Here is a 22,302-nt window from a genome sequence, read left to right on the forward strand (position 1 = left end):
TTGTCTATGAAGTTTTAGATTTTTTTTAAGCTTGTACATCAGCGTTAAGGTTTTTGTCATTCTTGGCAAAGGAAAAATTTTAACACATAATTTGAAGCCCCGTCCCTATCATATATGCCCCTATGTCTGATAATGGACCACAGCAAATTTGAAGGCGATTGGGTCAAGCGTTTCGGAGAAACGAGGAGCTGTTTGGGACCTGCAAATGTGCAAAAATAGTCCAAAAATGCACATTCAAAAATTCATAACTTTTTCTGTATATCTGAGCACATGGCTCGCGCTGACGTTTTTGTAAGTTCTAGGTCCTACATATGCCTAAAAATTTTCGTAGCTCTAGGTCGAACGGGCTGGGACCAGCTGCACTTTTTTGACCTTAGGTGGTGCTGCAGAGCCATTTATTTTGCATTGTTTAAGGAAACGCTAAAATATCAAAATTTTCACCAGGCCCGACAACTGTGCAAAATTTGGTGACTTTTCGTGCATGTTTAGGGCCTCAAAAATTGAAAAATTCTGCACAGTAAATAATAATAACTAGAGCTGCAAGCAGCTAGAAAGAGCCCTCACAGACCTGTGCACGTTGAGGTTTGAATAGGTCGAGGTATGAACAAGTAGGAGTATGAACGTGTTTGGGTATACGCATGTTGGGTAAGTGAACATTAGAAGTCAATGTCTCTGAAAATGTTCAAATTTTTATGACATATGACAAACACGGCTCAACAAACTAAATAGAAATGCAAAAATGTTATTTTATTTTGTTCCACACCTGTGGTGCCACCTAGTGGCGAACAAAAAAATATATTTTTTCACTTTCATGTACTGTTCAATGCCACTTTGAGTAAATTACCTGTAAAAATGTTCAGAAAAGTTTGAGACATTGGAACATGAAGGTCGTAAACTTTTATGACTTTTCTATAAAGGGCGTGGCCTGTATTCTACATCAAAGTCCGATGTTTCACCAAAACAGAAAAAATTGCTGTAGTTGGACCTATATAATGTGATCTTTCCAAAACTTCGTACATGGAATGGGAGTCCAATGTGAAATACACCTACAAGCCTATTTTCAATGGTAGTGCGAGCGCCACCTACTGCCAGCAAAAAATATAGCAATTCCTTCACATTTTTATGTACTCTGCTGAGCCTCTTGAATTGATAACCCTAACCTGCTTAAATGTTGTCCGAAAAGCCATTAAACACGCCTATTGCCCTCCACCAAACAGTACGTTGTTTCGATAATGGGCGTGGCCTAGCCGGCAGCGCATCAATCATACATCAGCAACAATAAAAGCTGCTCTAACTCAACCCACATAATTCCACCTTTAAATTTCACATATTTAATAAGAGTCCTGTACTGAAGTCGTCTATGAACTAATTTTTATCATAGTGCTAACATCACTGTGTGGAACAAAATAGTATAACATCATTTTTGCGTTTCTGTTTAGTTTGTTGAGCCGGGTTTGTCATATGTCATAAAATTTGGACATTTTCTGAGACATTGACTTCTAATGTTCACTTACCCCAACATGCGTATACCCAAACACGTTCATACTCCTACTTGTTCATTCCCCGACCTGTTCATACCCCAACATGCACAGGTCTGTGAGGGCCCTTTATAGCGGCTTGCAGCTCTAGTTATTATTGTTACGGAACTTGTCCAAAACCACACTTTCAATTTCAGCAGATCAATACGTCTGGAAATTGTGTCCTCTGAAAGAGAGACTTTGGCTATTTCTTTAGTAGCTTCGGGTCCGAGCGTCTCATTTACACTGGCTTCACAGGCGAGAAGCATTCATTTCTCTGCCACAGTATGGGCCTATTTTGATTTAGCTAAAAGTTCAGCGACATGGTAGCTAGCTTTAAGGGCTTTCTCATTTACCTTTACTCATTTACCAGTTTTTCTCATGAAAGTCACTTGCTTCTCCATGTGTTAACACAGACAAACAATACTCTCCACATTATTGTTTTGAACTGAAGAATATTTCGTTTCAGTTTACTTGCGACCATAGCGCTGTTGGTGAACTTTTCACTACGCACCTAGCACTACTGAGTCGTTTGCATCGGTTGCCGTTGCACCTCCGGTAAATCTAAATGAAACATAGCTTAGTTATATTGCCTGGAGGCAGAAATTTTGCTTGAATTCCCTGTCTTTGCTTTCTTTTGACTTCCACTCATACCAGGGCCTTCATCTGAGTTTTTTCCAGGGTCCAGTTAGTTTCAGCATTATTCCTCTTCAAAAACGTGTCCATCGGTTTTACCATCTTCATGCTATCCACCTTCAATGCCATATGTTACTGCATTGATTTGTCACTAATTTGCTTGTCTCCAAGCACAAGGCAATGAGCTGCCTGCTGCAGCTGTTTTTTAACACAGGCAGACTGGTTGAAAAACACTGCAGCAAAGGACAACTTTACAGTGAAGGACACATTTCATGCACCCTCATGTAAATGGTACTGTATTATGGCAAGGTTTTGATTATTATATTCTGTCCATGGCCATTGTTTTATCTTACCATGTCACCGTGTTACAAAAAGGTCATATGAAAAGATAAAATATGCTTCATAAACCATGTGTCCCTCAGTAAAAATGGGTGAGCGTTTAGATGCACGTCCCATGTTTACTTAAGTGTACTGCCAGCTTGAGTGATATGCCAACATCAGATATAATGACTGTTGGAATGCCAGAAACATGCTTGACTGTGGCATAAAATTCACCAAAATGTTGCTTATATTTGACACTGTACAACCTTTGGGACATTCCTTTTTCAGAGGATCAACTTGCAACAATAATATATATTTAAATGTTGTAACACACGTTGCACTAATGTATGTATGTCTTTAAAAGTTAAATGTTACAATACTATGATCTTGCAGGTGGTCGATGAGCTCGATGAGAAGATGATCCATGGAGGGGTGATTGTAGACTATCATGGTTGTGACCTTTTCCCTGAACGGTGGTTTCACATTGTCTTTGTCCTCAGAACAGACAACACTCAGCTTTACACACGGCTGGAAAGCAGGTACCCTTAACTCAATTCTCTGCAAACAGCACCATTATTTCAAGCATATGAAAAATACAGTAGGTTGCAAAGCAGATTTGTTTCCAGATGAATTTTGTAAGTTCAATTAATTACCTTAGTGCATTGCCATTTCCTCTTCTAGGTAATTGAACATCACCCTGCTTCTAAAAATGTTTAGTCTTCATTTTGTCAAATATTGCCTTTGGGAATCTAGTCAAGTTTTATTTTATCGTCCTTGATCACAAACTAGTCTCATAGTTCACACAAGTAGAAGAAAAACAAGTAAAAACTAGAGTTGCAAGCAGCTATAACAGGCCCTCGCAGACCTGTGCAGGTTGGAGTATGAACAGGTTGGGGTATGAACATGTTTGTGCATATGCAGGTTAACATTACAACACAATGTTTTAGAAAAGGCCAAATTTTCATTAGCATTTGTTCAACTAAGTAAATAGAAGCGTAAAATATTAACCTTGACTTTGTGTTAATATTTGTATTCATAAATCATTATATGGACATACCATCATTCAGAGTAATTAAGAGGAAGGTCTGACAAAAAGTAAAAAAAAAAAAAAAAAGCTTTATATTGAGATACCACTAGGTGGCATTTGTAGTACGATTGAAGTAAAGATCATATTTGTTGTTAGTCAGCATTCAGTCAACGGATATTAATGCTGTATAGAAAGAATTGCAAAAGGAAGACGGCGTTCCCATGCAGGCTCAAGGGGGGCATGCAAACTCCACACAATAAGACAAGGTGAATTTGAACTCAGGTCCCTTTTAACTGAAGAGGAAGAATATGGACTCAAAATAAGAAGTCTACAACATAAACATTCCTCTGTGTGGAATGTGGCACAGAGACAAAGGGCTCGTTGTTCTTTTCTATGTGTTCTTTGCTCTTTATTCCTGTATAAAGCAACTATGTACTTATTGAAGCACTGCCCCCTCCCGATGGATGGCGGACTTTTCATAACTCTGATTCTGTACATCCCTGCATATAGGTCACACTGACTTTTTTGTAGGTCATAGCACAGTATGCACAGTACATAAAAGTGTATAGAAGTATTAAGATCATGAGTCCTAATGATACTGTAAAAAATCTGATATCAAGCTTGTTCAGCTGAGTTAAAAAGGTTTTTGTCCTTGGGGGCAAAGGAAATATTGATTTCATGTTTTGAAGCCCCGCTTACATCATATATTCGATCGGATCTTAAAAAATTTTGGAGCAATTGTGCCTCTAAGTCTGATATTGGTCCATGGCAAAATGGAAGTTGATCGGGTCAACCGGTCAAGAGAAAGCGGCAGCAGTTTAAGACATGCAAATGCCCATAAATGGGGAAAAAAATTGCTCTTTTTCTGTACATCCTAGCATATGGTTTTCTTTGATTGTTTTTTTAGGTCTTAGGGTCCTACATATATGTAAAAATATTTGGAGTTTTAGGTCAAACCAACTGGGTTTGGCTGCAATCTTTCAACTATAATGACATTTTTTGCTACCACAAATTTGCATTATATCTTTAGCATTAAAATGCAATGCATGCTTGCCGATGTCTTCAGGAATGGAGTCTCTTAAAATGTGTGAAATTGTGTGAAGATCACCTGGCTCAAATTACAGAGCAGCTTTTACTGTTCTGATAAGTCTTTGGAAGTAAAACTGCCGTATATGCCGCGCCTATTATCGAAAATGCATATTTGGTGGAGGGCATTAGGTGTGTCTGGAGGCCAATTAGACTAAATTTTACTGATATTACTCCAACGGGCTCAACCAAGTACATCAAAATGTTAAAAAATTGCTATGTTTTTTGCTCTCACTAGGTGGCGCTCGCAGTACAACAAAATTGGTTAGTGGGTGTGTTCTACATTGGACTCCCATCAGCTATAAAAAAAATTTGAAAAGATAAGACCATCTGGGTCCAATTACTGCAACTTTGTTCATATTTGCAAGACATCAGACTTAGAGGCGACATACTGGCCACGCTCATTGGCGAAAAGTCGTAAAATTTGATCATCTTCATGTTCCATGCCTCAACGCTATTCTGGCGCTCTATATCTTTTTTGTAGGTCTTGAGGTCCTACATATGCCTAAAAAATTTCATATCTCGAGGTGAAACAGGCCGTGACCCAATAGAATTGTTTGACTCAAGGTGGCGCTAAAAATCAACAGCAGGCCCCACGATTGTGCACATTTTAGTGATTTTTCGTTGTTTAGGCCCTCAAAAATGCGATTCATTCAGGAGAATAATAATAATCAACAGGCTCAATAAAGTACACAGGAAATGCAAAAATTATGTTGTTTTGTGCCACACGATGGTGTTAGCACTACGATGAAAAATGTGCACGTAGATGAGTTCAGTACAGGTCTCCTATCAAATATGTGAAATTTAGAGTAGGTGGGATTATGCGGGTTGAATTACATCAGTTTTTCTTGTTACAGTTGTGTGACTTTGCGCTGCCATATTGGCCACGCCATTTTCGAAACATCGTACTAGTTGGTGGAGGGCAATTGGCTTGTCTAATGGCTTCTCAGACAACATTTAAGGATATCATTCCAACGGCCTCAGCGGAGTACATAAAAACGTCAAGGAATTGTTATATTTGTTGTTGCCACTAGGTGGTGCTCACACTACGACGGCTTGTAGGTGTGTTTGCATTGGACTTCCATCCCATATATGAATTTTTGAAAAGATCGGATCATCTAGGTCCAATTACAGCAACTTTTATCGTTTTGGCCAGAAATCGAACTTTGAGGTGGCATACAGGCCACTCCGTTAATGAAAAGTCGTAAAAATTGAGAACCGTCATGTTCTGATGTCTCAAAGCTTTCCTGACCGTTTTTCAATTAATTTACTCAGATATTGCACAGCACATGAAAGTGTAAAAAAGTAAAATTTTTGTCAGACACTAGGTGGCGCTGTAAATATCTTGGCAGTTTCCCACATACCTGTATTAGAGTCATGACTCTTAATGTCCCTGCAAAGTTTCAGGTGATTTGAAGTTGTTACAGCTGAGTTATTAAGGTTTTTGTCACTCTTGGCAAAGGAAATATTAATTGATGTTTTTTTTATGATTTTTGGAATATTTGTGCCCCTTAGTCTGATAATGGTCCAGAACCAGAGATATGAATTTTTTTATGTGCCTTTTTGGACCATTTTTGAATGTTTGCAGGTAGCAAATTCATCTTAATAGCTCCTAAATAATTGAGCCGATCAACTTAAAATTTGGCGTGCTCTATTATCAGGCTTAGGGCCACATTTGGGCAAAGTTTCGTGAAGATCGGCCAACATATATGTTGGGGGCGGGGCTTTAAATTATGTGTGTCAAATTTCCTTCGCCATGAGCAACAAAAACCTTAACTCCAATGTGCAAGCTTCAAAAAATCTGAAATTTTACTAGTTACAGTATTTCCTTAAAATATCTGCATGATAAATTTTCAAATTAGTTACAGCGCCACCTAGTTACAAACAAAAATGTCATTTTTTAAACTTTCATGTATTGTGCAAAGCCCATAAGAGTAAATGGACTGAAAATTTGTCCGGATAGCATCGAGACATACAGAAAATGGGTTTCCAAATTTTACCACTTTGTGATTGAGGAGGTGGTCTGTACGCCACCTCAAATTCTGAGTTTGCCCAAATCAGCAAAAGTTGCTGTAATTGAGCCCAGATGATCCTAAAACGGCAGCCAGTTCCGACCCGTTTGACCTAGAGCTATGAATTTATGCATATGTACGACCTCAAGACCTACAAAAACATCATAGAGCGCTCTGTGTTTTGATGTATAGAAACAGAGTTATCAACTGTTGAATGTAGCATTTGGCCCGATTTTCTACATTTTTTTGGTACCAAAACCCTTGACCCGATCAACTTCACATTTGGTATACCTAATTGTCTAACATAGGGGCACACCTGGGCAAAATTTTGTGAAGATCAGACCCATATATGATGGTGGCGGGGCTTCAAAATATGTGTTTCAAAGTCAAATTTCCTTCGCCATGAGCAACAAAAACCCTAATAAACCCAATGTGCAAGTTTTGAAAAATCTGAAACTTTACAGATAAATATTTGCATGGTTAATTCTCGAATTAATTATAGCGCCACCTACTTACAGAAAAAATGTCATTTTTTTACACTTTCATGTATTGTGCTAAGCCAATTAAAGTAAATGAACTGAAAATATGTCCTAATAGCGTCAAGACTCTGAGGATAAGGGTTTCCACATTTTACGACTTTGTGTAAAAGAGGGTGTTCTGTACGCCACCTCAAAGTCAGAGTTTTCTCAAATCAGCAAAATGTGCTGTAACTGAACCCAGATGATTCTAAAACTGTAGCCAGTTCCGACCTGTTTGACTTCAAACTATGAAATTTTTTACACATATGTCGGACCTAAAGACCTAAAAAACCTTAAGAGCACAATGTTTTAGGATGTACAAAACCAACTTCACTTTTGGCGTGCCCGATTATCTGACATAGGGGCACACCTGGGCAAAAATTCGTGAAGATCATTAACATATATGATGAGGGCGGGGCTTTAAAATACTTGTTTCAAATTTCCTTTGTCACCAGGGACAATAACAATAACCATAATATTTCAATTTTTGCACAGTGCTCATCCTGTTTGAGCAGTTTTACTGGAAATTGGCCGGAATAGTGTTGAGGCATGGAACATGGATGTAGAGAAAAAGAGTTACGGATTTTTGAATTTGCAATTTTGATGCATTTATGGCCATTTGTAAGTCTTCCACTGCTGCCGCTTTCTCTTATACTGTTGACTCCATCAACTTTCGATTTGGCCTAGATCATTATCAGACTTAGAGGCACAGCTGGTCGAAAAATAGTCACGATCCCATGAAATATATGATGGAGGTGGGCTTTCAAAATATGAAGTCAATGTGTCCTTCCACATTGACAAAAACCTTTATAACTCAGCTGAACAACCTTTAAAATATCTGAAAATTGACTATCATTTAGACTCATGGTCTAAATATTCTACATTACACATTTCCAAATTACCAAGAGCAAAACCTGGTGGCAGACAAAAAAGTTATTTTTTTTCACTTTCATGTTCTCTGCTGTGCTGGTTTCAGTCAATTCACAGAAAATTAGTCAGGAGAATACTGAGATAGGGAACATTATGAATCTAAAGTTTTATTACTCTTCAAATTTGGGCGTGGCCTTTACATCCCCGGCCAGCCCGGTAAAACTTAATATAATTTGACCAAGATGATCTTTTCTAAATTAAATTTCATGGGAGCAAGATGTGAAACTCACTTTTTTTCTTCGTAGTGCTGGCACCACCTGGTGGCAGCAAAAATTTACATTTTCATTTATATGTACCTTGTTGAGCCTGTCAAAGTCATGGCACTGAATTTTTTTTTTCTGACAGGCCTTCAGACACACCTAATTTCCTCCAACAAATACTACGATGTTTTGATAATGGCCGTGGCCTATACAGCAGTTTTCCTTCCAACGATTTATCGTAACTGCATATGTAGTTTGACCCCTATGATCTCATCATGTCACGACTTCCCATGTTGAATGAAAGTCAATTCCTACAGACATCATATTTTTTATTCCATATACTTAGTTGCGCCCGTTGAACAAATGCTAATGAAGATGTAACCTTTACATTGAATTCTACAGTTTACCTGCATATGCACTAATACATTCATACCCAAACATGTTCATACCTCGAACTGTTCATCCCTAAACGTGCTCAGGTCTGCGAGGGCCCATTATAGCTGCTTGCAACACTAGTTCCTTTTCGCTTCTGCAAATAAAAACATTTCCAAATCACAAGGTTGTGCATGAAGAACTGACCAGTCTTAATTCTGAATAAAATACATTTAAGCTTTTAAAATAATGAATCCATTCCCAAAGTCCTAATATCTCAACACTGCAACATTCACACAAGCTAGTGGCCCAGGATGAGCCTTTCATAGCGCTCACAGCTGTAGTTTATGTAATGTTAGGCTTGGTTAGTCACACTGTCTGCTAAATTAATCATTAACATATCCAACTCGCAAAAACTGAACTGTGTGTCAGTTTATCTCAAGTTGCAGATGCAATGCTGGGATGCCCAGTCAAGAGATTCATTTCCAATTTTGTTTGCATGAGAAAGAAATGCCCATTTTGCAAACATTACTGTGATGGGTCTAATGGCCAGTCAAATTTTATGAACACATGTGAATGACCAAAAAAAAAAGAAAAGAAACTTTGTACTTATTTTGTAACATTTTTCCCCCTCCTTTTAAATGTGATACTTGACAGGGGATACACAGGAAAGAAGCTGCAAGACAATGTGCAGTGTGAAATCTTTCAGACCATCTATGAGGAGGCAATTGAGGCCTACAAAGAAGAACTTATCCATCAGCTCCCCAGCAACACTCCTGAGGACCTGGAAACTAACTTGGAGCAGATTGTGCAGTGGACTAAGCAGTGGATAAAAGACCACAATTAAACTGTATAAATGTGCCAATTGAATGACTGGATGTCAGATAAAATATTTAAACTTGGACTTATTATTCACCGATAATCTACGCGGCACGGGAGTTACACATTACAAATGTAATGAGTCAATAGTAATTACATTGGGCAGTAACAATGTATTTTAACAGGTTACTTATTTTTGTAATTTCACAATTACTGAATATCTTACCTCTTCAGTGTCATGGATGATAATTCTCATCTTTTAAAATACATACGTTGCGTGCCAATGACAAGAATTCTTGTCAAATACGTTTATGAAAGCGCTGACACCCTTGACTGGTGCCTATTGTAATATTAATATTAATAATTCAACACTGTAGTGATGAACTGTGACCATTGGATGGCAGTGTTGCTTACTACACATTTATACTTGTAATTCAAATTAAGATATAGAAATCAATCTTTCCTATGATATCACTAGGACCATGTCTCTCACCCAGTAGGCATGTTGCTATGACCCTTTGATGCTTTGAAACTGTTGGCTTTGTTATTGCTGTTTTGGACTTGTATCAGTTTTGTGATGGTATGCGAAGAGTAAAGATCTCCACTAGCACAGCAACGTGTGGTACCTTCGCCTCGCCACATTGGTGACTCCAGACGTTAGAATGGGTGACCCTGGATGGGTCATCTTGCCACGTTATTTACTCCAGATGTTAGAAAGTTTCGTCAGGCTTTTGGAAATGTAGTCTCGCCACATGGGTGACCCCGGACGTCAGAATATTTGAGTGAGGAATCACCGCAGATGTCCCACATCGTGGCATCCCTGCACCAGCCTACTACACATTAGGTCAGGGGTGGGCAACTCTAGCCCTCGAGGGCCGGTGTCCTGCATGTTTTCCAGTTTTCTCTCCCTAACACACCTGATTTAAACCATTAGCTCATCAACAAGCTCTGCTGGAGCTTGAGAATAATCCTAATCATTTGATTCGGGTGTGTTTGAGAGCGAAAACAGGAAAACATGCAGGACACCGGCCCCCGAGGCCTGGAGTTGCCCACCCCTGCGTTAGGTAATGCAGCAAGCTGGTACCAGGTCAGCCAGCCAGCACCCCACCAAGGGTCCTCTCAGCCGTCGCCCAGGGATCAAGCCAGCCAGCAACAGGCTGGTGCAGTCCAGTTTTGGAGTCCCGGGCCGTCGACCGGGATCTTCCAGCCGGGCGGCCTCATCTACAGCTGCCCTTCGGATTAGAATCTTTCGGCAGGCTGTTGAAGAGGTCGTGGGGGCGAGCTGTTGGCGGGCACTAGGACCATAACGCTCACCCAGTAGACATGGTCCTAGTGTCCACCACATCACCCTTGTTTACATGGCCATAGCACAAAATGTCCTGTTGGCCTTGAAAAATGTGTGAAAAGGCTACAATGCTGACACTCAGGGGTTGCCTTTTCCCATAACACTGAAAGAGTTAACATGTTACAGTTTCAGGACCGCAGCAAAATAAGTCAATTCATGATTACCAAATACACTCATATCTAGGGCCCTCACAGTCCTAGACACATGGGAGTACTGGCACGTTGGGATATTACACATTGGAACACTCCCCTGCACCCCATCAAAGAGAAGATCAAGGAGAAAGCATTTGTGACTCAAAATATATAACTAAAAACTAAAAAAAAAATAAGTATTCCTAAAATTGCATCCATTAAACTAAAGAAAAAAAGCAACGAACAAACTTTCAACAAATGTTTTAAGCTTATTAATTTGGATCCCCCATATTCCTTCTTCCCTGGCATTGTACCCTTCACTTTTTGAGAAGGACTGGCTTAGGGCTTAAGCTTTTGTTTGATTTTTGTATGAGGAAGTAAGATGGAGGGAAAGGCATCAATTTTTTATCCCCCCACAATGGGTGATTTTTTTGCACATGCATGTTTTGTTGAAGGGGAGTTTTACTGTATGTCCAATATATCTGCCATGCATGTTTTTGAAGTCTGGGAGGAAGCCGGAGTGCCCAGGGAGAACCCACAAGGGCTCGGAACATTGCAAACTCCACACAGGAGGGCCAGAACGAGGTGGATTTGAACTCTGGTCTCAGAACTGTGAGGTGGACGTGTTAACCATTGTTTCACCAAGCTGCTCGTTACTCACAAATGGTGAAAATTGCATACCCTCAATCGTGGTCATGGAACTCTGAAAGTGCAGCCTTTTTTTTCTGCCTTTAACCATCCCGCAATATAATTTCATCACAAGGTTAAGTAGAGTTTGAAGATTAAAATTCTATTTGGAAGATATTGATATTAAATTCCTTGAAAACGACCAGTGTCTGAATAAACTAGAAAAGTAGCCTTTTATGTGTATTCCAGTGGGGAAAAAATAAAGCAAATCTTGATCAGTATTTCCGAAAAACACGAGACCGCAGCCGCAGGTCTGCTTTCATCGTCTGGTCAAAGATAAAAGCTTTTCTGTTCATGGGAATTTTCTACTATGGTTTAAAGTGCCGAAAAGACACACATTATTATGTTGTTTTATGCTCAAGGCTGAGGGAAGTGGAAATTTGAACACAGGCTCTATTTATCCTCTTTGGCAAGGCTTTGGATATGCCTGCATTTTAGATGTCAGAATGGGGTAAAGTTGGTTTGTTGTTCGATATTCACTTGACATTCGGTCTCATCTATGCTTTTGATTTGAGACTACAGAAGTGCCGGCGTAATTAAAGAGTGTAGTTTGTTGCATAATCAAAATACTTTTATATACTATAGGATTACTCTCAATGATCCTCAAGATCTCAAGTTTTACGGGAAAACAGCGACTCCACACTGCCCTAACTACAGGTAAGGTTATTGTGAAAAAACACTTTGTAGCACTTGTTATGCTGTAATGTGAATTATGATGTTGGTTTGGTATTATAACTTAGGCTAGTGCAGAAGATCTTTGCTCGGCTAGGAGGAAAGTGAGGTGCTCAATGATGAACAGAATGCATATAGTCAGCAAGGTGTTGTTATTATGTACAGTGAAGACAACAAAATATATACAATATATACAATGTGCACAGGGGTAGTTGGGTGGCTCACTCAGTCAGTGAGTCACACGGCAGGTGAACGCACTGGTCAGTTCGCTCGTGGGTTTAGCTCGCCATCAACGGGAACCTGGCCTGTATGAAACAGGACCAGCGATACATATGGTATTCTACCATTACACATCATTCACCAAGTAAAACAACATTTTACAATATCACTTGATAAATCATATCACCATGATCATGATTGTCATGTACATTAAATAAATCCTAGGGTTTTCGATAGCAGATTGTCACTGCACAAGAGTACTCTTTTATACATTCAAGCATTGACACGATAGCCTCAGCATAATAGCGTTAGCATGATAGTGACAAGCAGCATGCTGACTCACCAGTCCCTCGTTTACAACAAATCATGGCGTGCACAATTTCTCATGAGAAGGGCGGAACATCTGCAATGGTGGCAGCACAACAGTTACTGTCGTGGTCGAAGCCGATTATCGCGGATTCAAATCGGCTAGGTTCGTACCTGTGTCTGCTACGGTCCGTCCCGCACCCAACTCACGAGGGAATGCCGGGCGCGGCCATGTTTAAAAAGACGTGCACACGACGTCTCGCGATAGGTCGACACGAAGAAAGTAGCTGGGTTACACACTTTATGATTATTTTTCTGAATATTTTCAATAATTAAATATATACCACGTCCATATAAAATCTTTTTTCAGAACAATCTCCCCTGTAGTAGTTAGGGCATTAACAGTATGACCCACTACAGCATAAAGATAGTCTATTGCACAAGCGATTACACTTAGAACTATAACTACCTCAAATGCACACAACTGGGACAACCACAGTCAGAGTTGTTTTGCTTTGTCTCGTACTGTTGGACTGTCTTGTCATATGCTGCTACTTATGTCTTGTCTTGGGGGTTTTCGTATTTAATTTTTAGTTTTAGTTATTAGTTTAGCAACACTAGGCAAAGTAGCCCTATCATACTGCACGTTACTATTGATAAGAATCTAGTTTTAGGATTGTCTCGTCTTGCGCACCTGCACTTTGTTATTGTATATGTAAAAGGCAGAGGATAGTAAGAAACAATTTCGATTCCTTTGTATGTTAAGTACATGACAAGAAATTGACAATAAACTTGACTTTGACTTGACTTGATAAGTCTTTTCATTGATTTTTAGTGACAGTTTTCATTTAATAAATCCATAGTTTGGCAATATAAAGTCTTTTTTTTTTTTTTTTTTTTTTTTTACAATAACCTTACTTCTAGTATTTAGGCCATGAACAATATGACCTACTTATCCAGTATTGTGTAAGTCTGTGGACCGCGGGCAATAGCAGAAGTTGACCAATCAGCAGCGTGCCGCTCTTCCTGGTTTCTTCAACACCTAAACCCCGACGTGCTGCTGGAATTACTCGAATATTTACGGTTCTGTGTTGAAAAACAACCTTGGTAAGTTAGCGAGGCTCACACATTTCATTCTAGGATTGTTACATTAAGCGCCGACTGAGTTGTTTCACGTTTTATTGTATTTGTCAGCCGTACATACGGTGGGACCTTTTTGATTAATTTGTTACTTAAAATGCACATAGAAAGTAATGATTTTTTTTCCAAGTTTGCTCGATTTGCTACCTAAATTGTTAATTAATAAAATTAATGATTCGTACTTTGTTGGGTTTAAAGTGGGCTTGATACCCCACAAATGACCCAAGGAGAGGTGTAAATAATAACTCAGGAGTCAGAGATTTAGTTTTACCACTGCAGTGGGGAGAGCTCGAAGGAGAGCGTGACCGTGTGTCAGCCTCGTTGCAAAGTCTCTCTCCCCGAGCTCTCCGGCTGCAGTCTTTTATTGAAAAGTTGTTGCTGAGTCGTGGTGGGTCTCATGATTCAATCTGTGGCATCACATGGCTATTGTACAAATGGCAGGTTCTACTCCCCCTTTGAACATTATTGACAACTCACACATCCCAATGTCTATGCATAGACAATAGGGAGCCGGCCCGGCTCCTGGAGCACATGAAACAATGCCGCTTCATCAGTGCAACAGCCAGTTTATAATTAACTTATCTTACATCCCCCCCCCCCCCCCCCCCCCCCCCCGTTGTGAGTTTAAACAATGTAAAAACATCAAATTGTTGACTTCCGTCAGGCTTTATCAACAATCATCATGAACACATTACAACAGGGATGGGGAGCCAGAAGGGGGCGAAAACCTTCTTTATAAGGAAAAATTCCCCCTTTACCCCTCGCTTGAGGCAGTAGCCTCATGGCCTGGACATCCTCTGGGTAATGAGAGTCTTAAGAGAGTTTGTGGTGTTTGAAGGTCAAAAGGATGGGGGACAGAGGTTACTAGCACATGTCCCCACCGGTGGTACCTGGGTCCTCAGCACCCAGTACTTTTAAAAGTTGTCCTCATCTTATTGGAGTGAGCTTGTGAAGTCCACACTAGATCTTCTCGTTCTTTACGTGCTTCCACACCATGGTTACACTTGCTTGTCGGAGGCTGGGGTGACAGGAACACGCTTGCAATGTGACTGGTGGATCCATGTGTCTCTTTCAGCGACTTTTAGGGCCGTTGGGGTAGTCAGTTGGACTCTGAAAGGTCCGTCCCACATTGGGCTGGACCAACACTTTCGTTTGATGACTTTGATCAAGACCAGGTCACCAGGCCTCAATAGTTCCTGTGGGGAGGACAGAGGGGCACTCGGCAGATCATTTGCATTCACAACATGTTTTTCTTTAAACAATTTGCATAGCCATTCTGTCATTGGATCGAGTGTGTCTTCCTTATCTTGCACCGATTGTCCTTCCCACAGTGGAAGATTGAATGGTCTACCATAGACTGCCTCGAACGGTGTTACACCTGTTGCGGAGGGTGTAATTCTCATGTACATCTTTACTAGGTGTAAACACTCTGGCCACGGCTTCCCTGTCTCTTCCATGGTTTTTCTCAGTCTTAATTTTACAGTGCTATTGGTCCTCTCGACCAGTCTTGCACTTTGTGGATGATATGCACAATGGTGTTTTACATTTATGCCTAAATGCTCTGACATGTGATCAATTACCTGGTTTACAAAATGAGTGTCGTTGTCACTCCAGATAACTCTTGGAATACCGTGATCTGGAATGATATTTTTGCAAATAGCTTTTGCAACCGTCATCGCATCTGGATGTTTGGTTGGGAATATTTCAACCCATTTTGAAAGCGAGTCTACAATTATCAAACAATATTTGTAGGGGCCGCTTCTATTTAATTCAATGAAATCCATGTGAAGGATCTCAAAGGGATATGTCCCTTGGGGATGTTTGCCCCTTGCAGGCCTGGTATGTCCCTGCAAATTGTGTTTGCAACAAATCAAACAGCTTCTACATTTTTTTTTTTAAAAAGGTAACTAAGCCCTTTGTGGGATGAAATGATTGTTCTATTATCGCTACCATCCCCCCTGTTGAGACATGGCTCTGCCCATGGCTCAATTTGGCAACTGCTTGAAAAAGGCTCCGGGGAAAGCAAGGCTTGCCATCGACATTGTAGAGACCCTGGTCATCTTGTACAGCTCCGTCGTTTGTCCATTGTTGTTTCTCTGTTGGTGGTGCGTGGTGTTGCATGTCAGCCAGGATCTGCAGTGGGATGAGATGTTGATCTTGTTGCCCGTCAATGCTGGGGTCATCATGGACAACCAGGGTAGTCGAGGTAGAGAGTGCAGCAGTTTTAGCAGCAACGTCAGCCTTGGCGTTGCCCTGGGACACTGGGTCATCATTGTTCATGTGTGCTTTGCATTTACACACAGCGACGGCGCTTGGCCACATGATGGCTTCAAGTAGGGCTTTCGGCAGTTCTGCATGTCGGACGGGTTTGAAGCTAGAAGTTTGCATTCCTTGTCTTGCCCATTGAGCTGCGAAGACGTGGAGGTTGGAATAGGCATATTGGCTATCTGTCCAGATGGTAACTGGTTTGTTTTTGTACAGCTTGCAAGCTTCCGTTAGGGCGACAATCTCTGCTGCTTGGGCTGACCAGTTCCCAGGCAGCTTGCCAGACGCAAGTGTCTTTTCTAGTGTAACGACTGCATATCTGGTGTTATTTTTCCCGTCAGGTGTCTTTGAGGATGAGCCATCAACAAACACAATGTCTCCCTCAGTGTCAGGTGTGAACAGGTCTGGGCGTGGCTTACAGCATTTCTCAGTTCTGTCTTCACATCGATGAGGATCTCCATCTACAGGTGTTGGAAGTAGTGTGGCTGGGTTGAGTGTGTTACAGCGGACGACAGTCAGGTGGGGTTGAGATAACAGCGTGGCTGTTATACCGAAGTGTCTCGCTAGAGAAAGGAATGACATCTTCGTTTGTGTCAACAAAATGTCAACTGCATGGCTGACCTTCAATGTGAGCGGATGGAACAAGACTATTTCTGCTGACGCTTGGACTGCCATGGCGGCTGCACACACAGCTTGGACACATGCTGGCAGTGCTGATGCCACTGGGTCTAGTCTTTTGGAATAAAAGCCGATGGGTCGTATTTTCTGTCCATGTTCTTGAGCTAACAATGACGTCATGAATCCTTCTTTGCAGTCAGCCGTTTGGATGAACGTTTTACTGTAATCAGGAAAGGCAATCACTCCTGAATTCACAATTTGGTCCTTAACATCTGTGAACGCCTTGTCCGCTTCTTCTGTCCAGATGATGGTTGCTTTCAGTTCCCTTTCCTGGGCATAAATTAAGTCTTGGAGCGGTTGAGTCAGCTGGGCATAATTTGGAATCCAGCTTCTGCAGTAATTGGTCAGACCAAGGAAAGCTAGCATCTGCCTTTTGGTATTTGGCTTTGGTGCTTCCTGGATTGCTATCTTTCTGTTTGATGTCAGTCTCCTTCCACTTCCAGAAATCTCGTGGCCTAGGAAAACGACTTCTTTTTGGCAGTACTGAAGTTTTGGTAGTGAGGCTTTGTTTCCTGTTTCGGCCAAGTGTTTGAACAACCGGATCGCTTGTTCCTGGTTCTCTTCTTCTGTCGGGCTTGCGATGAGGATGTCGTCCACATAAATGATAATTTGTGTGGTTTGTGGATAATGGTGGAGATTGACACAGCGTGTGATTTCAGCTGAAAAGATGGTCGGGCTGTCGCAAAATCCTTGTGGCAACCTGGTGTAAGTGTATTTAACTCCATTGTAAGTAAATCCGAACCAGCCTCTCGCTGTTGGGTGTAATGGGATGGAGAAGAAAGCATTGCTCAAGTCTATGACTGTAAACACCTTCTGTTCTGGCCTCAACTCGTTTAACAAAGTGTGCGGGTCGGGCACACAAGGAGCTCTGGACTTGACAGCCGCGTTGACTTGCCTCAGGTCATGGATCAGTCTCCACGTGGTGGAGTCTGCCTTTTTAACTGGGAAGATTGACGTGTTGCTCTCTGCTGAATCATCTTCGATTAGAATACCAGCTTTCACCATTTCTTCAATGACTGTTTTGATTCCTTCCCTAGCATCTGGTTTCAATGGGTATTGCCTTACTCTTGGGCGACACGTTGAGTTTTCTTCTATTTGCACTGGGGTCGCTGTGGTCATGAGGCCCACATCTGTTTTGGATGTTGCCCATAACTTTACTGGAACTTCGGGAAAGTCTTGCATTGTGTAGAAGATTCCAGCAGGTGACGCTGGTTCGTGTTTGTCAAACTTCATGGTGACATGGAGAGGCCATTGTTTCTGGGGGATACCTTGGTCCTTTGCGAACATCATTTCAGCTAAATTGAACAGTTCATGGGTCACTGATTGTGGACCGGACGCGATCAAGTCCAGGGAGTAGGAGGTGCTTGGTTCTCCTTGTCCCTGGATGACACAAATGTCCATGGGGTGTTCTAATTTGGCTGGTCTCAGGCCATCATCTGTGACTATCAAGCTGAGTCTCAGGGACGTTAGCAGGTCTCTCCCTAGGAGGTTGACAGGGCAGGCATCACTCATGATGACAGGTGCTTTGATGTGTGACCCGTCTTCATCTTCTATATGTTTCGGATGGGACCAAGGTTGCTTTTGAGGTCTTCCACTTGCTCCTATTATGATGATGAATTTCTTGCTTGGTGTCACGCCTCTAACAGGCTGGGCCAGCGCTGTTTTATCAGCCCCTGAGTCACACAAAAACTTCACTGGTATTTTCTCTGGGCCCACTCTTAAGTATCTATAAGGCTTTGTAGAATCATGTTGGTTTGGGATGTCTAGGGCTGACAAGTCAAGAACTTCACAGGCAGTGTCATCTTCTTGATCATCTTCATCTTGGTCTTCCTTTTCTGAAGGTGAATCCTCCTTGACTCCGCTTGTGTGGACTTCCTTCTGGCGTCATTGTCTGTAATTTGGATTTTGTGGCGGGTCCCTTGGCTGGCCTCGTCCCTGTTGAAGTGGTCTCCTAGGTTCGGGGCAATCTCGTGCAAAGTGGCCAAACCTTTCACAATTTTAACAGATGTCATCAGATGTTGGTCTTCTTGCTGGATAAGTGGAGTTTCTTCCTCTCTGGCTTCTGCCTCATCTTCTTCCTCTCCATTGACCTCTCTCCTGGAAGTAGGTGTCGGCTGTAGTTGCACTCAGGGTGGCTGAAACCATTGCTTCAGTGATAGCATGAACGCTCGCTGCAGCTGCGGTCGCTTTCTTCCTCTGTTGATTTTCTTCAGCATGGACAGCCCAATCCATGAGCTCTATGATCCTTAGGGTTCGGTGGGTGACACAGTGCTTTTGGATGAACCCACTAATCTGAGGCAGGAAACCGTCCATCAGGCACTGTTTTAATTGCCCTTGATATGGGCCATTATCATTCTGGTCTTCTTGAAGTCTGCTGTTTGCCTTAAAAACTGCTTCCAATCTGGCTCTAAAATAGTGGACTGACTCATCTAGTTTTTGCCGGCATTGCCTAATTTTACTGTAGTCAGGTGGTTTGTGAAAAGCTCTAACTACTCTGTCTAGAACACCATTGGTTTGTTGGTCCAAGACCAGATCACAGGAGGGAAGGGGTGCACCACTTGGGCAGTTTTGGGTTGAAGTCCCCTTTTACTCGTCCCCACTTGTGTTTTAAAGAGAGCTTGAATGCAGTTTCAACTTCAACGCCGCATACATAGGAAATGTTTCAGCTGGTGGTGTATTCTCTCCTTTGTTCACTAGAGGGAGCTGTGCCTCCATAGTTTGTTGTTGTTGCCATTGTTGAATGGAGGGGTAAATACTGGCAGCAGTAGGTGGACCCCTGGAGCGGGTGTGGTTTTGGGGAGAGAGAGGCGTGAAATGTATTGTTGTGTCAGCAATCGGCTCCCCTCCTGTTACATGGCGTGGAGGCGGGGCTTTTTCCGCTGGCTCCTCACTTCCTCCTTCGGTCTTCACTTGCTGTTGAGCTGTCGGTGGAACACTTCCTGCTAGTTGCCTCTGAGCCATTACAGTTGTTTCTTCATCTGGCTTGATTCCAAGTGCAGCAACTGTAGCTTCGCCGGCTGTTTGTCTTTCTGTCTTCTTTTTTTCTTTTTCCTTCATATCTTCGATTCTCTGTTCTTCCCACAAACTCAACACTCTCAACTGATCAAGTCGCTTTTTCTTTGCTTCTTGCCTTCACTTTTTTCTCTCTCAACTTTTCTTTCAACTTCAGTACATTTCCTCTTTCTTTTAAAGTTGGATTAAACTCATACTTCTTCACCCATTTTCTAAACAACAACTTCCCGGTTTATATTTTTGCATGAATTTGACATCTGGATGTCCTTTTATAATTTTAGTCGCATTTTGTCCCATTTTAGCGATTTTACTTATACCTTTTTATATCTTTTATATCTCACCTATTTTTTTCACAATTATTACCTGGTTCGTTACTCAAATCACTTTTGATATATTCTATTAATAATTGTTAGTTTTTTTAAATTTTATTCCGCGGCTCTGACTCCACTGTACACACGTAGACCCTTTATTGACTGATCCCGGATCAGTAAGTATTGGTTAATCCTTCGCTTTGTAGGTCCCTGACCTACGGAGTCCCTGACTCCGATTAACTTATTGGTTTAATCTTTCGCTTTGTAGGTCCCTGACCTACGGAGTCCCTGACTCTGATTAAACACAATATTTGCCGCTAGATCCCTGATCTAGTGAGTCCCTGACTCATTGCGTGACCCCAGGCCACCTATTTAGCAACAGCAAAATACACAATATCGGGTCTCGCGTATGTTACAATTACATTACCAATTACAGTGGGCCCCCGTGTTACGAACTTAATCCGTTCAGCGGCTACGCTCATAACTTGAACTGCTCGTATGACAGGCAATCCAAACCTATGTTAATTAGTGAATGCGTGCAACGCGTGCAAAAACCTTGGGTAAAAACATCACGACTTTATACACATATTATAAATGAGTAACATAATCTACTGTACAGTTAAATAACATATACAAAGGAAAAATGACATTTACCTTTGGGGCGACGTGACTTGAGCAGGGTGGAGGCGGAGGGGAGCAGAGACCAACCCGCAGAATTTATTTATTTATTTTCTTAAACGGGAACTTTTCTCAAACTAGAACATATCACCGGCAAATTCCTTCTCTTTAATCCATAATAGAAGAATCAAATCAAATCAAATCAAATTTGATTTATATAGCCCTAAATCACCGAAGTCTCAAAGGGCTTCACAGAATGAAAAGAGGTCGTACAGAGACATCTTTTCAGTATAGGGTACACAACAGCATCCCCTGTCAAAGCTCCCAGAAGGGGAAGGAAAAACTCAAAAACCCCAATTTGGGGAAAATCAGAAACCTCCAGAAGGGACCACAGGTGGGAGGAGCCCCCTTCCAGGCCCACAGGTTGAAGTGGATGCTGCTTGTACCAGACACAGAAACAACATAAATTACAGAAAACATATTGTGCCATATAGTGCAGTGATGTCTTGACAGCAGGCAAAGCCATTGGGCAGGAACCATCCCACATTCCAGCCAGGTGGACTGCAGACGGCCAAACTCCTAACCCGTGATGGTCGACCAGCGCAGGACCCAATGGAGGCGGTCAAGTCAACCCTCACCATCTAGCTAGCCCCCTCTCCCAGCCAGAAGAGGGGGGCAGGAAAAAAGAAAAAAGAAGAAGGCTACAGACAGGCTAAATTAACTAAATGCTTTTGAATATAAATGTGTTTTTAGTCGGGATTTAAAGATTTCTACTGAGGTGGCTGCGCGAACTTCCATAGGTAGGGCATTCCATAGTACTGGCGCGCGAATGGAAAATGCCCTTGATCCCGCAGACTTCTTTTTAGCCCGTGGGGTCGATAGCAAACCGGCATTTTGCGATCGAAGTTGTCGGGACGGAACATAAGGTGATACTAAGTCGACGAGATAGGAAGGAGCTAAACTGTGTAAAATTTTATAAGTAATTAACAGCACCTTAAAATCACATCTCACGTGTATTGGAAGCCAATGCAGATCAGCTAGAATCGGAGTAATATAATCAAACTTTCTCGTCCTTGTCAATAGTCTCGCTGCTGCATTCTGTACACACTGCAGGATTTTAATGTAGGACATGGGAAGTCCAGAAAACAAAATGTTGCAATAGTCTAGGCGCGACGTAACAAATGCATGAATTAATGTTTCTGCATCGCTAAGAGAAAGAATAGGGCGAATTTTAGCTATATTGCGGAGGTGAAAAAACGCCGTTCTTGTCATGTTATTAATATGTGTTCGAAAGGAGAGAGTGGAGTCAAATATCACGCCGAGATTTTTTGCAGAACTACTTTGGGAAATAATACAGTTTTCTAGGTTCAGCGTGGTATTCTTAAGCAAGTGCTGATGATGAGCAGGGCCAATAAATAACATCTCAGTTTTATTAGGGTTGAGAAGCAGAAAATTGGAAGACATCCATTGTTTAATCTCG

General features: G+C 41.6%; 2 protein-coding genes and 1 long non-coding RNA gene across 6 annotated transcripts in view; 2 read left to right on the top strand and 1 right to left on the bottom strand.

Annotated features, from left to right (window-relative positions):
- Nucleotides 1-10,048, top strand: part of ak6 (adenylate kinase 6) — a 30,217-nt gene extending 20,169 nt beyond the window's left edge. The window contains exons 5-6 of the mRNA XM_088410717.1: nucleotides 2,868-3,013; nucleotides 9,277-10,048. Of these exons, the coding sequence (XP_088266843.1) occupies nucleotides 2,868-3,013; nucleotides 9,277-9,466 (336 nt within the window). The 3' untranslated portion in view covers nucleotides 9,467-10,048. The remainder of the gene's footprint in view (nucleotides 1-2,867; nucleotides 3,014-9,276) is intronic.
- A 1,938-nt stretch (nucleotides 10,049-11,986) lies between these two features.
- Nucleotides 11,987-22,302, top strand: part of ydjc (YdjC chitooligosaccharide deacetylase homolog) — a 68,559-nt gene continuing 58,243 nt past the window's right edge. The window contains exons 1-2 of one of the 4 annotated variants that reach the window (XM_088410659.1): nucleotides 11,987-12,052; nucleotides 12,187-12,258. In XM_088410659.1, coding sequence (XP_088266785.1) covers nucleotides 12,048-12,052; nucleotides 12,187-12,258 — 77 coding nt within the window. In that variant the 5' untranslated portion in view covers nucleotides 11,987-12,047. Of the gene's footprint in view, nucleotides 12,053-12,186; nucleotides 12,259-13,777; nucleotides 13,906-22,302 lie in introns of those variants that run through there. The other 3 variants (XM_088410666.1, XM_088410674.1, XM_088410682.1) reach the window with 3 other exon arrangements.
- LOC148430248 (uncharacterized) lies at nucleotides 12,407-13,044 on the bottom strand. The gene is made up of 3 exons (XR_015865081.1): nucleotides 12,973-13,044; nucleotides 12,836-12,895; nucleotides 12,407-12,578 (listed from the first exon to the last, which is right to left on the bottom strand). It is a non-coding gene; the product is annotated as an uncharacterized LOC148430248 (long non-coding RNA).

The sequence above is a fragment of the Hippichthys cyanospilos genome, chromosome 1 (assembly GCF_059441005.1).
Source record: "Hippichthys cyanospilos isolate Australia breed blue-spotted pipefish chromosome 1, RoL_Hcya_1.0, whole genome shotgun sequence".
NCBI lineage: Eukaryota > Metazoa > Chordata > Actinopteri > Syngnathiformes > Syngnathidae > Hippichthys > Hippichthys cyanospilos.